The 14,879-nt window shown below is 36.6% G+C and overlaps 1 protein-coding gene across 2 annotated transcripts in view; it reads right to left on the bottom strand.

The window, feature by feature from the left end:
• LOC114512850 (centromere protein P) overlaps positions 1–14,879 on the bottom strand; it is a 284,496-nt gene that overhangs the window by 230,010 nt on the left and 39,607 nt on the right. For both annotated transcript variants that reach the window (XM_028531985.2, XM_036018434.1), the window contains exon 5: positions 3,000–3,096. In XM_028531985.2, coding sequence (XP_028387786.1) covers positions 3,000–3,096 — 97 coding nt within the window. The remainder of the gene's footprint in view (positions 1–2,999; positions 3,097–14,879) is intronic.

The following is a 14,879-nucleotide window of genomic DNA, read 5'->3' as shown; positions in this document are numbered from 1 at the left end:
AACACCCATCCTGAAATTCATATAAGATCTCAAAAAACTATGAATAGCCAAAACAAATAGCACTGGAGTACTCACATGTCCTTCTTTCAAAATGTCACTACAAAGCAGCCACAATAAAAAGTATTGTACTGGTATAAGGACATAGAGACCAATGGACTATAATAGAGAACCCAGAAACAAACCTTTGCACACATGGTCAAATGATTTTCAACAAAGGTGACAAGACCACTCAATATGGAAAAGGGCAGTCTCTACCACAAACAGTGCTGGAAAACTGAATATGCTCATGCAAAAGAATAAAGTTTGGTCCTTAACTTATAAACTAAATTAAACACCTAAGCTTAAGAGCTAAACTATAAAATTCTTTGGGGAAAAAAGAGAAAAATCTTTATGACATTAAATTTGGCAATGATTTTTTTGGACATGGCATCAAAAGCACAAGCAGCAAAAAAAATAAATTGGCTTCATCAAAATTAAAAACTTTTGTGCATCAAGAGACACTACCAAGGGCCTTTGGTTGGTGGCTCAGTTGGTTGGAGCATTGTCCCATACACCAAAAGGGTTGCAGGTTCAAATCCCAGTCAGGGCACACAGAACTAGGTTGTGGGTTTGATCCATGGTTGAGGCATGTATGAAAGGTAACCTATTGATATTTCTCTAACATCAAAGTCTGTCCCTCAGTCCCTCCCTCCCTCCTTCCATCTCTCAAAACAATGAACATATCCTTGGGTGAAAAAAGAAAATTAATTAATTTTTAAAAAGATGCTATCATGAGAATGAAAAGACAATCCAGAGAATGGGAGGAAATATTTGCTAATTATGTATTAGATAAGGGACCAATATCTAGAATATGCAAAAAACTCCTACAACTCAACAATAAAAACACCAAACAATCTGATTCAATGCACAAAGGTCTTTCTCCAAAGAAGACATACAGATGGGCCATAAACACATGAAAAGATGCTCAACAACACTATCATTAAGAAAATGCAAATAAAACCACAATGAGAATACTACTTTACACCCATTAGGCTGGCTCTGAAAAAAAAAAAGAAAGAAAAAACCCACCCAAAATAAAAAATGGATATAGAGAAATTGGAAGCCATGTACATTGTTGTTGGAAATGTAAAGTGGTGCAACTGCTATAGAAAAAAATGCAGTTCTTCAAAAAATTAAACATAGACTTACCATACAATCCAGCAACCCCACTTACAGGTTATATTTAAGAGAACTGAAAGCAAGGACTGGAACTGATACAACAGATGTTGAATACCCTTCTTCACAGAAGCATTATTCACAATAACCAAAAGGTGGAAACAACCCAAGTGTCCATCAACAGAGGAATGGATACATAAAATGTGACAAATACATAAAATGGAATATTATTCACCTTTATAAAGGAATGAAATTATGACACACACTACAACACAGATGAACCTTGAGGACATTATGCTACGTGAAATAAGCCAGGCAAACGGGATAAATTTGATGATTCTTCTTAAATGAGGTACCTGTAGTAGTCCAATTCATAGAAACAGAAGATAGAATGGTGATTCCTACAAGTTGGGGGGAGTAGGAAATAGCAAATTACTATTTAATAGGGACAGAATTTCAGTTTGGAATGATGAAAAAATTCTAGAGCTAGATATTGATGATGGTTGCATAACAATGTGACTGCTTCTTTCTCTTCTAGTAATCTTGTCATCAGCAAAGACCAGCTCACAGACATGCTCTACACTCTACAGGAAAACACACAAATTATACTTCTACACCTGCCTTGAAAGCACCTGGAGGCAAACTTGCTTTGGAAATGAGATAGCCCTCACATTTCCCAGAACTCATTCAATGTCTAAGTAAACAACCACATTAGGTGATTCATAACTGTAACTGCCAGCACATTCCTCAATCATTTCTGAAGAAGAGCTATTTAATTGTTCTGGTACCAAGAACATCTACAAGTAAACAACATAACTGTGAGAACTACTCAAAGGATTGCAGTACAGATACAGGTATAGGACAGGTAACTGGCATGTTTCATTCTAAAGAAAACCTTATGCCTGACAGATTTTATTAGCTCAACCAAACTGAATGCAAAAAATAACAGTAATAATAGAATCCAAAATGAAGGAGAGTTAATACCAGTTATAAAAACAAGAGTCATGACTCAAGTTAGGCAAACTTGAACCTTGAGATGTTATTTATGTTGATTCTTTCAGAACTAGTCTTTGTGTGCATCACTGCTGTGAGTAATTTCACGTTATCTAAATAGTTATGCCAGAAAACAAACAAAAGGAATAAAAACAAGTCTTTGAAAGTACTGATATCTGACTTACAAGGCATCCCTTCACAAGAATCAGGATTTGCTATTTAAACTTGAAATGATAGTTAAGAAGCTCAAAATACTGATCTAGCTCAAAACATAACAATTATACTGCTGTGTGATAAGCCTGCTATTATGTTCTTTATTAGTATTTGTCATTTTACTCCCAGTATGCTTGACGGATTAATTTTTCAAAATGTGTATTATAAAATAAATAAGAATATAACTATACTTCTTCCAAAATATTCCATCATATAAGATTCACTGATTTGTACAGGAGCATTCTTCCTTTATTTAGTCCAAATAATTACAAATTCCAAAAGCCAATTAAAACCTTTTTTGTTTAAAAACTTTAAGGAAAGAATGTAATGTTAAATCCTCAAATTAACATGAGCTTCACTTTTTTGTATACTTTTAGAAAAATTTTATTTATTCATTTTAGGGAGAGAGAAGGGGAAGGAGGGTAAGGGAGAGAGAAAGGTGGAGGGAGGGAGGGAGGGAAGGAGGGAAGGAAACATCAACTTGTTGTTCCACTTATTTATGCATTCACTGGTTGATTCCCACATGTGCCCCTGTGGGGACTAAACCAGCAACCCTGGTGCATCTGGATGACACTGCAACCAACTGAGCTCCCCAGCCAGATCCATATATGTTTAAATTTAAAGACTTTAGACATTACCTTGAAATGTTTAAATGTGCGTTTACGATATTCACACCACTCCACAAAAAAGTGTAGGCTTCGGAAAAACATAAACAGATCTCTTCTTTCTTCTGCTCTGTAGTAATAAAAAATTTCTATGATTAATAAAGGTTACTAAATGGGAAGTCCAACCTGGCTTTACTGTTTGTTATATATCCTTCACTAATGCTAAAAAAAAAATTTGATATACTTCTATATACTAAATTCTGCACTTTTGAGTATGTGCCCGTGTGTTTGCTAATACTACTTTCTCAGCCTGGAATGCCCTTGTCCCCATCTCCAAATGTTTAAATCCTACCCATCTTTCAAGGCACCATATTGTCCTTGAAATTTTATTTTATAACTGTGGTATAATAAAGAATATATATCTTGCCCTGGCTGGTGTGGCTCAGTGGATTCAGCGCCGGCCTGGGACCCAGAGGGTTGCTGGTTCGATTCCCAGTCTAGGGCACACGAAAGGCAACCACACATTGATATTTCTCTTCTTCTCTTTCTCCCTCCCTTCCCCTCTTGAAATATAAATAAATAAAATACTTTTAAAAAAGACTATATAGCTTGTCTTTCTCCCCAGTTGTTGGCACAGATCTCAAAAAGCCTTAAAAATCCTGAGTGACAAGAGTGCCTTTGTTATCTTAATAGTGACTCAAGGTGATCCCTAGATAGTTTGGAATAGGGACAAGTCACCAGAAAGACCAACCACTTGATAAAGGAGATGGTTACTTTGACCCAACCAGACCTCCACAAAAGACAGGGAGGGGTGGAAAAAACTCAATCACACGAACAATTATTTAATCAATGATAGCCATGTAAGGAAACAACAATAAAAAATCTGGACAACAAAGCTTAGTGTAGCTTCCCAGTTGGTGAACGCATCGATGTGCTAGGAGGGTAATGTACATGGATTTTTCAAGAAAGGGCAAAAGCTCTATGTTCCTCTTCATGACCCTATCCTCACCATGCCCCAGACCACAGTCTATTCATTGCTTCCATGTGGCTATTTCTACATTGTAACTTTTATAATAAAACTACAATTTTCAGCACAGCATTTTCAGTGAGTTCTCTTGAGTTTTAGCAAATTATCAAATTTGAGGGAACCGTGTGAACACTCATATTATTGCTAAGTAGGTCAGACATGGAGGTGGCATATGACATAGAACAGTCTTGTGGAGGATTTTGCCCTTGCCCTGTGGGTCTATGCTAAATCTGAGTAGTGTCAGGATTGAATCAAATTAAAGGACACCTAGTTGGTGTCAGAAAATTACTGAATGAACAATGACCTCACTACCACACCACATGTCCTATTCCAGAAATCACTAAAAATAATTTTATTCCTATGCCTATGAGCTTCTACAGGAATTTAATTTTCTTAATACTATTTCTATTGTTATATTGATACCCATAAACACAAGCAACTTTTAGGCAAGATATGTGTATTCATTTAATCATTCATTCAGTAAATATGGGAATAAAGTTCCCATTCTAGACACAATGGATTTAAAAGTCATTCCTCCCAAAGACTCCCATTAATTACAATTTAGAACCATTGACAAAATAAGTAAAGCAAGTACTGACAGACTCTGAACTGTGAAGAAAAGAAAGCAGAATGGGTAGAACTTCAGTAATTAAGAAATGATCGGGTATTCAGTTCCTTGGGTTTTTTCACCTCCTGTATATACCAAATAAACGCAAGAGGAGACGGCAACCTAGAATGACTTGACTATAGGGTAGAGTTAAAAAGTAACATAAAAGGCCCAGGGAAACATTGCTACTTTCTAGCCAGCAGAGGTCAGGTAAGATGAGAAGAGAGAGGACATTGGCCTTGGTAATGATTTTTTTGATTTGACACCAAAAGTTAAAGCAACAAAAACAAAATAAACAAGGGTCTACATCAAACTAAAAACTTTCTGCAGAGTAAACAAAACCATCAACAGAATAAGGCGGCAACCTACCAAAGGGAAGAAAATATCTGAAAGTATGTATCTGACAGGGTTAATATCCAAAATACACAAAAAACTCGTACCATACAATAGCAAAAAAACAAACAATTTGATTAAAAAATGGGCAGAGGAGCCCTGGCTGGCACAGCTCAGTGGACTGAGCGCGGGCTGCAAACCAAAGTGTCACAGGTTCAATTCCCAGTTAGGGTACATGCCTCGGTTGCAGGCCATGACCCCCCAGCAACCGCACATTGATGTTTCTCTCTCTCTCTCCCTCGCTTCCCTCTCTAAAAATAAATAAATAAGATGTTTTTAAAAAAATGGGCAGAGGACCTAAATAAACATTTTTCCAAAGATGACATACAGATAGACCACAGGTACATAAAAAGGTGCTCAACATCACTAACCATGAGGGAAATGCAAACCAAAACCACAATAAAATTATTACCTCACACCTGTCAGAATGGCTATTACTAAAGAGATAAGAAATAACAAGTGTCAATGAGAATGTAGAGAAAGGGGAAACATGGTGCACTCTTGGGAATGTAAATTGGTACGGTCATATGAAACTGTGTGACATTTTCTTGAAAAATTACAATTACAATGATCATATGATCCACTGATTCCACATCTGGGTATTTATCTGAAAGAAACAAAAACACTAACTTGAAAAGATACGTGTAACCCCATACTCACTGCAGCATTATTTACTACAGCAAAGACATGGAAACAATGTAGGTGTCTATTAATGAGCGAATGGATAACAAAAATATGGCAGGCATGCACACACATGCACAATACAATATTATTCAACCATGAAAAAGAAGGATATCCTGCCATTTGCAATAAAATGAATGGACACTAGCGCATCATGAAATAAGTCAGACAGAGAAAGACAAACACCATATAATCTCACTTATATGTAAAACCTTAAAACACATACATACACAAAGAGTAGAAATCAAATTCACAGACATTGGTGATTGCCAGGAGGCAGGGATAGGGTAGGAAATAGAGGAAATAGGTAAAGGTGATCAAAAGATACAAACATCCAGTTATAAAATAAGTCATGGAGATATAATATACAGAATAGTGCCTGTAGTTAATAATACCAATTGCATGTTTGAAAGTTGCTAGTGTATGTTAAAAGTTCTTATCAGAAGAAAAACTGAAATTATGTGTGATGATGAATGTTAACTATACTTATTGTGGTGATCATTTTGCAATATATACAAATACTGAATCATTATGATGCACACCTGAAACTAATACACAATGTTATATGTCAACTATATACAATTAAAAAAAACTCAATGTTAAAATTCAATTGATTTAATTCTCTATATGTAATGTTTATAAGTTTCTTTTTTGAATTATTGCTTAATAGCAAAGGTTTCCAAAAACTCAGTAATAATATTTTGATGCAGTTAAAAGAAAAACAAAAGATGAGAAGAGGGGTCCATGTAGAACAGAACTCCAATGACAAAGAGGGGCTCTCTTTTTCCCAGCTGGGAAATTCGCAACACTGGCATTAAGCTAATTCAGGAAAAATGCAGCACCCTCATTTCCTGATAGCATGCTGTTGCTGGGGAGTCTGTGGGAAGAAACTTTGTGAATTAGCCCTAGCCATGACACCAAGCAAAACTGACAAAGAGCTCCTGCAAATATAGTAGGATGCTTCGTTTCACATCCTACACTATGTGATCCTAAATACACAGAATTAGAGAGTGCAGAGAATCAGAGAGAAGGAACCTAGAGAAAGACATCTTTTACATTTGTATATGAAGTCCAGAGATCATCACCCAAGTGCGCCACAAAAAAAAAATCTGATCAGAAAAATAAAGCAAAAAATACCAAGAAGTGAACTATGGTATAGAATGCCACTCAGAATTCAGATGGGCTGCAGGACAGTGTCCAGGAGAGGTAAATAAAGATAGCACTTTTACACTATAGCCCATAAAAGTGAGCCAGGATGTGCTTTTGAGTAAAACTGTGTTGCAAAAAAGGCAAAATAGAGACTGCTGGCGCCATCCCTGCTGATAAACACTAAAAACCATTGTCAGACTCACACAGGAATGTGGGAAGACAGTAAAACATTTAACCAGGAGTAGGGCCACTAAGCAAGGGAGGAAAGTTTTGCAATGCTTTAGTTTATACTAACCACACCCTCCACCAGCACAAAGGGATGGTATTGAAGATGGCATTCCATTTTCTCAGTGAGGGAACCTTTTCTTAACCACAGCAAAGTGGATCTTGTTCCCAATTGAATTGTACTTGTATTGATCTCTCTATGGGGTCCTTGAGGACTAATGAAAGGAGAATGACTATTTTACACTTAACTCATTACTTCCTTGGAGTAAAGACATAACTATGTAGAGGTCCCTTCTTAAAGACTTTGAAAGTTAAAAGAACAATCAACTGTTGCCTGAGGCAAAATAATAGTTAATACAAACAACAGACATGCCAAAAGCCAAAGAAGAAAAAGGTGCAGAGTAGGAATCTTTAGAGAATAAGTTATTGAAAAGAGCCTCTGTATACCAAGAATCTAGAAAACCACATGAATGTTGAAGGCAGGATTCATCCTCAGAAAGGACCTGAGAAGACAACAGCTTTCACCCCTGGCTGACCTTTAGGCTAAAGCCTAGCAGGGAGTAAAGGCTAAGACAAAGTTGTGAAAGGCCCTGCAAAGTGCTGAAGTAGTACCTCAACACAAAGTCAAAATAAAAAAGCTTGGAGATAATATGAATTTTATTTACTTTTTGAACATTGAATTCAAAATGTCCTGTATTCAACAACCACCACCACCAAAAACACTAATCATGCAAGATAGAAAGAAATTAACAGAAATTGTCCTCAAGGAAACACAGAGAGTGGAATTACTAGACAAAGATGTTAAATCAACAGATCCTACATATGTAAAGACAACTCAAGGAAACCAAAAGAACAATATGTGCAACAAACAGGGAATATCAATGAAACAAATTATAAAAAGGAAATAAAAAGAAATTTTAGAACCAAAAAGTACAATAACGAAAATGAAAAAAAATTTTTTTTAAGATTTCATTTATTTATTTTTAGGGAGGGAAGGAAGGGGGAGGGGGGGAGAGAGAGAGAGAGAGAGAGAGAGAGAGAAACACCAATGTGCTGTTGCTGGGGGTTATGGCCTGCAACCCAGGAATGTACCCTGGCTGGGAATCGAACCTGGAAAATGAAAAATTTACTAAAAGGGTTGAACAGATTTCAACAGGCTGAACAATCAACAAAAAAAATAATTATAGGTAAAAGGAAACATTCCACTTTAAGTAGCAGAAAGAAAAAATGAGAAAAAAATTGACCCTAAAAAACGTGTGAGATACCAGCAAGTATGCCAAATGTTGATAATGGAAGTTACACAAAAAGAGCTGAGAGTAAAGATCTAAAAGTTTACCTTAAGAAATAATGGTCAATAGACTTCCAGCCAAGATGGAGGTGTAGGTAGACATATTGTGCCTCCTCCCACAACCAAAAGAAGGACAACAACAAATTTAAAGACAAAACATAACAGGAACTGCCAGAAAATCAAACTGTATGGAAGTCTGACAACCAAGGAGTTAAAGAAGACACATTCATCTGCAGGCAGGAGAGGCGAAGACAGGTAGCCGGGAGGAGAGGACTCGTGGCAAGGTGGTGGCTGGTGGACCTAACGAGGTGGCGGACTGTAGAGCAGGGCAGGCAAGGCTGCAGCTGTCTGGCCAGGCAGTAACTGGCAGACATGGCAAGGTGGAAGCTGGTGGTGTGGGCAGTCCCATATCTGCGTGCAGATAAACTGAGAGGAACAACTGGGTAGCGAAACAGACTGCAACTCAGGGCTCCAGCACAGGGAAATAAAACCTCAAACCACTGATTGAAAACACCAATGGCGGGGGAGGGGTTGAGGCAGCAGCGGGGGAAAGTCCCAGCCTCACAGGAGAGTTCATTGGAGAGACCCACACAGTCCTAGAATGTACACAAACCCACCCACCTGGGAATCAGCACCAGGAGGGCCCACTTTGCTTGTGGGTACTGGAGAAGTGACTAAAAACCAGCAGAGAGCAGAGCAAGTGCCATTGTTCACTCTCTGACCCCTTTCCCACATACAGTGTCACAACACAGAGAAGTGGGTTAGCCCATCCTGGTGAACACCTCAGGCTCCACCCCTTACATCATAACAGGAGCACTGAGACAAAAAAATTTCGCCCAAATGAAAGAAGAGCTCAAAGCTCCAGAAAAATACAACTATCAGATGCACAGTTCAAAACACTGGTAATCAGGATGCTCACAGAATTGGTTGAATTCGGTCACAAATTAGATAAAAAAATGAAAGCTATGCTAAGTGAAATAAAGGAAAATATACAGGGAACCAACCATGACGGGAAGGAAACCAGGACTCAAATCAATGGTGTGGACCAGAAGGAAGAAAGAAACATCCAACCAGAAAAGAATGAAGAAACAAGAATTCAGAAAAAATGAGGAGATGCTTAGGAACCTCCAGGACATCTTTAAATGTTCCAACATCCAAATTACAGGGGTGCCAGAAGGAGAAGAGGGAGAGCAACAAACTGAAAACTTAGTTGAAAAAATAAGAAAGGAGAACTTCCCCAGTCTGTCAAATGAAATAGACTTCCAGGAAGTCCAGGAAGCTCAGAGAGTCCCAAAGAAGTTAGACCCAAGGAGGAACACACCAAGGCACATCATAATTACATTATTCAAGATAAGGAGAGAATCTTAGAAGCAGCAAGTGAATAGGAGACAGTTACTTATAAAGGAGTGTGCCTAAGACTGTCAGCTGATTTCTCAAAAGAAACCTTGCAGGCAAGGAGGGGCTGGAAAGTAGTGTTCCAAGTCATGAAAAACAGGGACCTACATCCAAGATTGCTCTATCCAGCAAAGCTTTCATTTAGAATGGAAGGTCAGATAAAGTGCTTCCCAGATAAGGTCAAGTTAAAGGAGTTCATCATCACCAAGCCCTTATTATATGACATGTTAAAGGGATTTATCTAAGAAAAAGAAGATTAGAATTACAGTAAAATGACAGCAAACTCACAATTATTAACAACCACACCTAAAACAAAAACAAAAGCAAACTAAGCAAACAACTAGAACAGGAACAGAACCACAGAAATGGAGATCAAATGGAGGGTTATCAGCGGGGAAGTGGGAGGGGGGGAGATGGGGTAAAAGGTATAGAGAATAAGTAGCATAGATGGTAGGTAGAAAATAGTCAGGGGGAGGTTAAGAATAGTATAGGAAATGTAGAAGCTAAAGAAAGTATAAGTATGACACATGGACATGAACTAAAGGAGGGGAATGTGGGTGGGAGAGGGTGTGGAGGGGAGTGAAGGGGGGAAATGGGACAACTGTAATAGCATAATCAATAAAATATATTACAAAAGAGAAAAAAAGAAAAACAAATGAACTATACCTATAATAAGTAGATATGTGCACATACACACAAATAAAGAGATATATATGCATACATAAGGGAGAAGAAAAATGTATTAAGCACAAGACCCCATGCCTACTGAAAAAAGTAGAGGAAATGTTCAAGTTGCAAAATTATCATTTTGCAACCATCATAGTAAACAGCGGATCAAATGAGAATCAGCAGGAGATGCTAAATCTAGGCAAATATTTTAATGAAGAGCAGTTTCTGTATGGTAATATAGTGTCTCCCCACAGAATGACTATCAGTTGCAAGGGGAAAAAAAAGCAATAACAGAGATGATACAGAGGAGAATCAGGCAACACTGATTAAATGAACAAAATCAGGATCACCTATATGGGTCAAATACCTGAGAAAAGAAAACATCGTCTATATAGTATTTTATTGTACTTGAAAATACATAAATAGCAATTGATCATAAAAAAAGATCAAAGACAAAATAAGGAACATTTTATTGAAGAGGGAAGGTGGAAGAACTGTATTTTTTAAAAGAGAAAAATATCATAAAAGGCAAATAAAGGCTCTGAAATTGTTCCAGAATAAAGAAATCTATGGAAACATGCCAAATATATACAATACTTGACCCAAGAATGGATCATGCAGTATAGGGAAAAAGAAAATGCAATAAAGAAAATGATTAGATCAGCTAACAAAACTGGAGTATAGATGGCAAATTATTTTGTAATTAATTAATTTACTTTTGTTGTATTTTTCCCATCACCATTTAGTCTCCTTATTCCTACCTCCTCTCCCCCTAGATGGCAAATTGGATAAAAGTATTACATCAATGTCAATTTATAAAGTGAATCATTGCTCTATGAGTATACAAGGTCTGTCCAGATAGAACCCAGGCACATAATATGAAAAACAGAGATATTTATTAAAGAAGATACAAGGCACAAGAAACATTGTATATAAGACAATGACGGCCCTGGTTGGCATAGCTCAGTGGATTGAGCTCGGACTGTGAACCAAAGCATCGCAGGTTCAATTCCCAGTCAGGGCACATGCCTGGGTTGCAGGCTATGGCCCCCAGCAACTGTACATTGATGTTTCTTTCTCTCTCTCTTTCTCCCTCCCTTCCCTCTCTAAAAATAAATAAATAAAATCTTAATTAAAAAAAAAAAAAAAGACAATGACGCCTGAGTCCCCTTCAAAGTAAGCACCTTGGGACCTCACACAGTTCTCCCAATCACCATCAGTTGCCCCATTGTATCTTCCTGAATCTCACTGATAATCTGAAATCTCTTTCATTTCAAAAGTAATTTCAGTTTTGGGAAAACTCTGAAGTCACAGGGCACCAAATCTGGGTTGTAGCAGGGCTGAGTGACCTGGGAAATTTGATGTTTCACCAAAAAACTCTGCGTGAGATGTGATGCAAGAGTGGGCACATTGTTGTGATGAAGCTGCCAATCAACAGTTTGTTGCCCATAGCTGCGGCCCTCTGAATCAAGCTTAACACAAAATTTGATGCAGATCTGTTGCTCTATTAGCTCAGTCATTTTGAATACAATGGCCACACAGTACACATGGTCACTGAACAGTGTCTACTACCCCCACTGATTAGTATAATGAAGTCATTATTGTTCACGCATGTGCATTCAAGTCCACTCTCCTTGACTGCCAGGTTACATGGATGTTATGCAAACCATTCTTGTTATATTAACAATAGCTAGACTTTTTCTGGACTGACCGCATGTAAGGAAATATCTCTGTTCTTAAAAATGCACACCAGTGTATTTAGGAGGACACAGTCATGAATATATGCAATGTTATTAAACAAGTTTCATAAGGAACAGCTACAGAGATTATAAACATCTGGGTAAATATAACGAATTATCAGTCTTCTTAAGTTTGTTAACTTACATATAACATTCGAAAGTTAACAAGTGTTACTCTCTGATTTGGTGTTCACTACATACATATCAATGTAATTCCTCTGAAAACCATAACATGAAGCAGGGAGAGAAAGGGATCTATAGTAATAAGCCTTCAAGACTCTACTTGCAGTGGTGAAGTGTTAAATCCAGGTAAACTGTTAAAAATTAAGTTATGTATGTTGCAATCCTTCTAGCAGCCAATTAAAAAATACAGATATGGCCAAAAAGTCAGTCAACAAATGAACATGGAATATTAACAAATATTTAATCCAAAAGAAAGCAGGAAATGGGAACAGAGTGACTAAAAGACCAAAGAGGACAGCAAGAAAACGACAAGGAAAATAAGTTAACCCATCTACATAAGCATATATTTTACAGGGAACACTTGAGATTAAGTGTTAAGACATACTCCAATATCTATTACATATATACCTTTTTAACGTCTGAATGAACAAATTGCCAAATTTTTCAGACTATAAGATGCACTTTTTTACCACATTTTCTGCTTCAAAATTTTTTTCCCTATTTTCCTCCTCTAAAACCTACGTGTGTCTTACAGTGTGACTCCCTCTCCCCTCTCTCTCCTCTCCCTCCCCTCCTCTCTCCTCTCCTTCCTCTATCTCTTTCTCTCTCTTTCCTTCTCTCTCCCTTCCCCCTCTGGTCCCCATTTTCTTTCTCTATAAAATCAATAAACACATCCTCAAGTGAGAATTTTTTTTAAAAACTAGGTCATTAAAAAAAGTGGACTGAGTCTCATTCATATCTCCATAAAGTGTACTCAATTACTGTATATATAGCTTCCCATTATAGAAAGGTGTATCTTACAGCTGTTATGAATTATTGTAATTTATTTAAGTTGTTTAAGCACAGTCGAGATGTTACTAATGCAAACAGATGTTATGGATTTCTTTCACTAAATACAAGCAGTGACACATTTCAACGTCAACTAGTAAGAAACATAAAATAACCCCAAATGTTTCTTTCTTAATTATAAAGCAAAACAGAACTTCAAAATAAAAATTCTAAACTTTTATTTCAAAAACAAGTTCTGCGCAATATTAAGTCTACATCCAGGTGAATATCAAAAGTTAATTCACTAAAATATTATCAGTCACTTTCATGCATTGCTGGTGAAAAGGGGTTGTAAAATGGTATGGCTGCTCTGGTAGTTTGCAGTTTATTATAAATTTAAACATACACTTACTATATCACCCAGCAATCCTACTTCTGGTTATCTTCCTTAGAGAAAGAAAACTTACACACACACAAAAACCTCTAATGAATGTTTACAGCAGCTCTGTTCATAAACACCAAAACCGGTAATAACCAAATGTTTTCTGAGTAAATGAATGAACAAACTGGTATCCATATAATGGAATATTACTTTGAAATGAAGAGAGAGATGAATTTCAAAGGCATTATGCTAAATAAAGAAGGTGGTCTCAACAAGTTACACTGTGAGTTCATTCATTTGACATTTTGTAAAAAGCAAGCCTCTAGTATAAATATTTTAACATGTTTTGCCAGGCATTTACAGGGAAGGAGCCAGTGTGACTATAAAGTGAGAACATGACAGAGATATTCCTATTGATGGAATGGTTCAATATCTTCATTGTGGTGGTGAATGCAAAAAAAAAAAAAATATATGAATAAAACAAAAAGGAAAACAGGGAAAAGAATGACAGAGCCTCAGGAACATGTAGGATGATACCAAAAAGTTTTACATTTTGGTTATCAGAGACACAGAAGCTGAGGAGAAAAGTACTGAGCAAAATATATATATTATATATACATACACACGTATACACATATATGAAGAAATACTAAATCAAAAGCCTGCCAAATTTGGTAAAAAGACATAAACATACAAATTCAAGAAGCTCAGATAACCTCAGAGACGATAAACACAAAAAACCCAAACCTCAACAAATTATAATTAAACCACTGAAAAAATTTTTTTTAATCCTGAAAGTAGTTAGACAAAAACACACATATACGTCATATAGGGAAACTTGGAATTCAAAGACAGTAGATTTCTTAACAGAAACCATAGAGGTCAGAAAGAATTAAAACATTTTTTGAAATACTGAAAGAAATGATCTGTCAACCCAGAGATCAATATCCAGTGAAAATATTCTTCAGGAACAGAGGTTTAATAATGACAGTCTCAAATGAAGAAAGACTAAAAGAATTTGTCTAAGTGAATCTACTCAAAAAGAAATACTAAAGAGAATTCTTCAGATGAAAAAAAAATGATTAACTAAAGGGTAACCTGGAATATCAGAAATGAAGGAAGAGCAATCAAAAGTGGTAAAAAACACACTATACTTATTTATCACACACACATATTTATCACACTATATTTCTCCTCTTAAGTTCCTTAAAATATGTAAAAATGCAGAAAATAAGAATTATAACATTATTTGATGGTTGTAAAATGGCTGCAAAGTAGCTGGAAGCTCCTTCCTCTTGCTCCCAACCACAGATTGGTCTTGCAGCCAAACTACAGAGCAACTAACTCGAAAATGTAGTTGTGTGTATATGAGTGAGTGTATGAAAAGGCCAGTGTATAGGCATATAT

This window comes from Phyllostomus discolor, chromosome 2 (assembly GCF_004126475.2).
Source record: "Phyllostomus discolor isolate MPI-MPIP mPhyDis1 chromosome 2, mPhyDis1.pri.v3, whole genome shotgun sequence".
NCBI classification, from domain to species: domain Eukaryota; kingdom Metazoa; phylum Chordata; class Mammalia; order Chiroptera; family Phyllostomidae; genus Phyllostomus; species Phyllostomus discolor.
The sequence above is the reverse complement of the archived record's forward strand: the minus strand, read 5'-3'. Positions and strand labels throughout refer to the sequence as shown.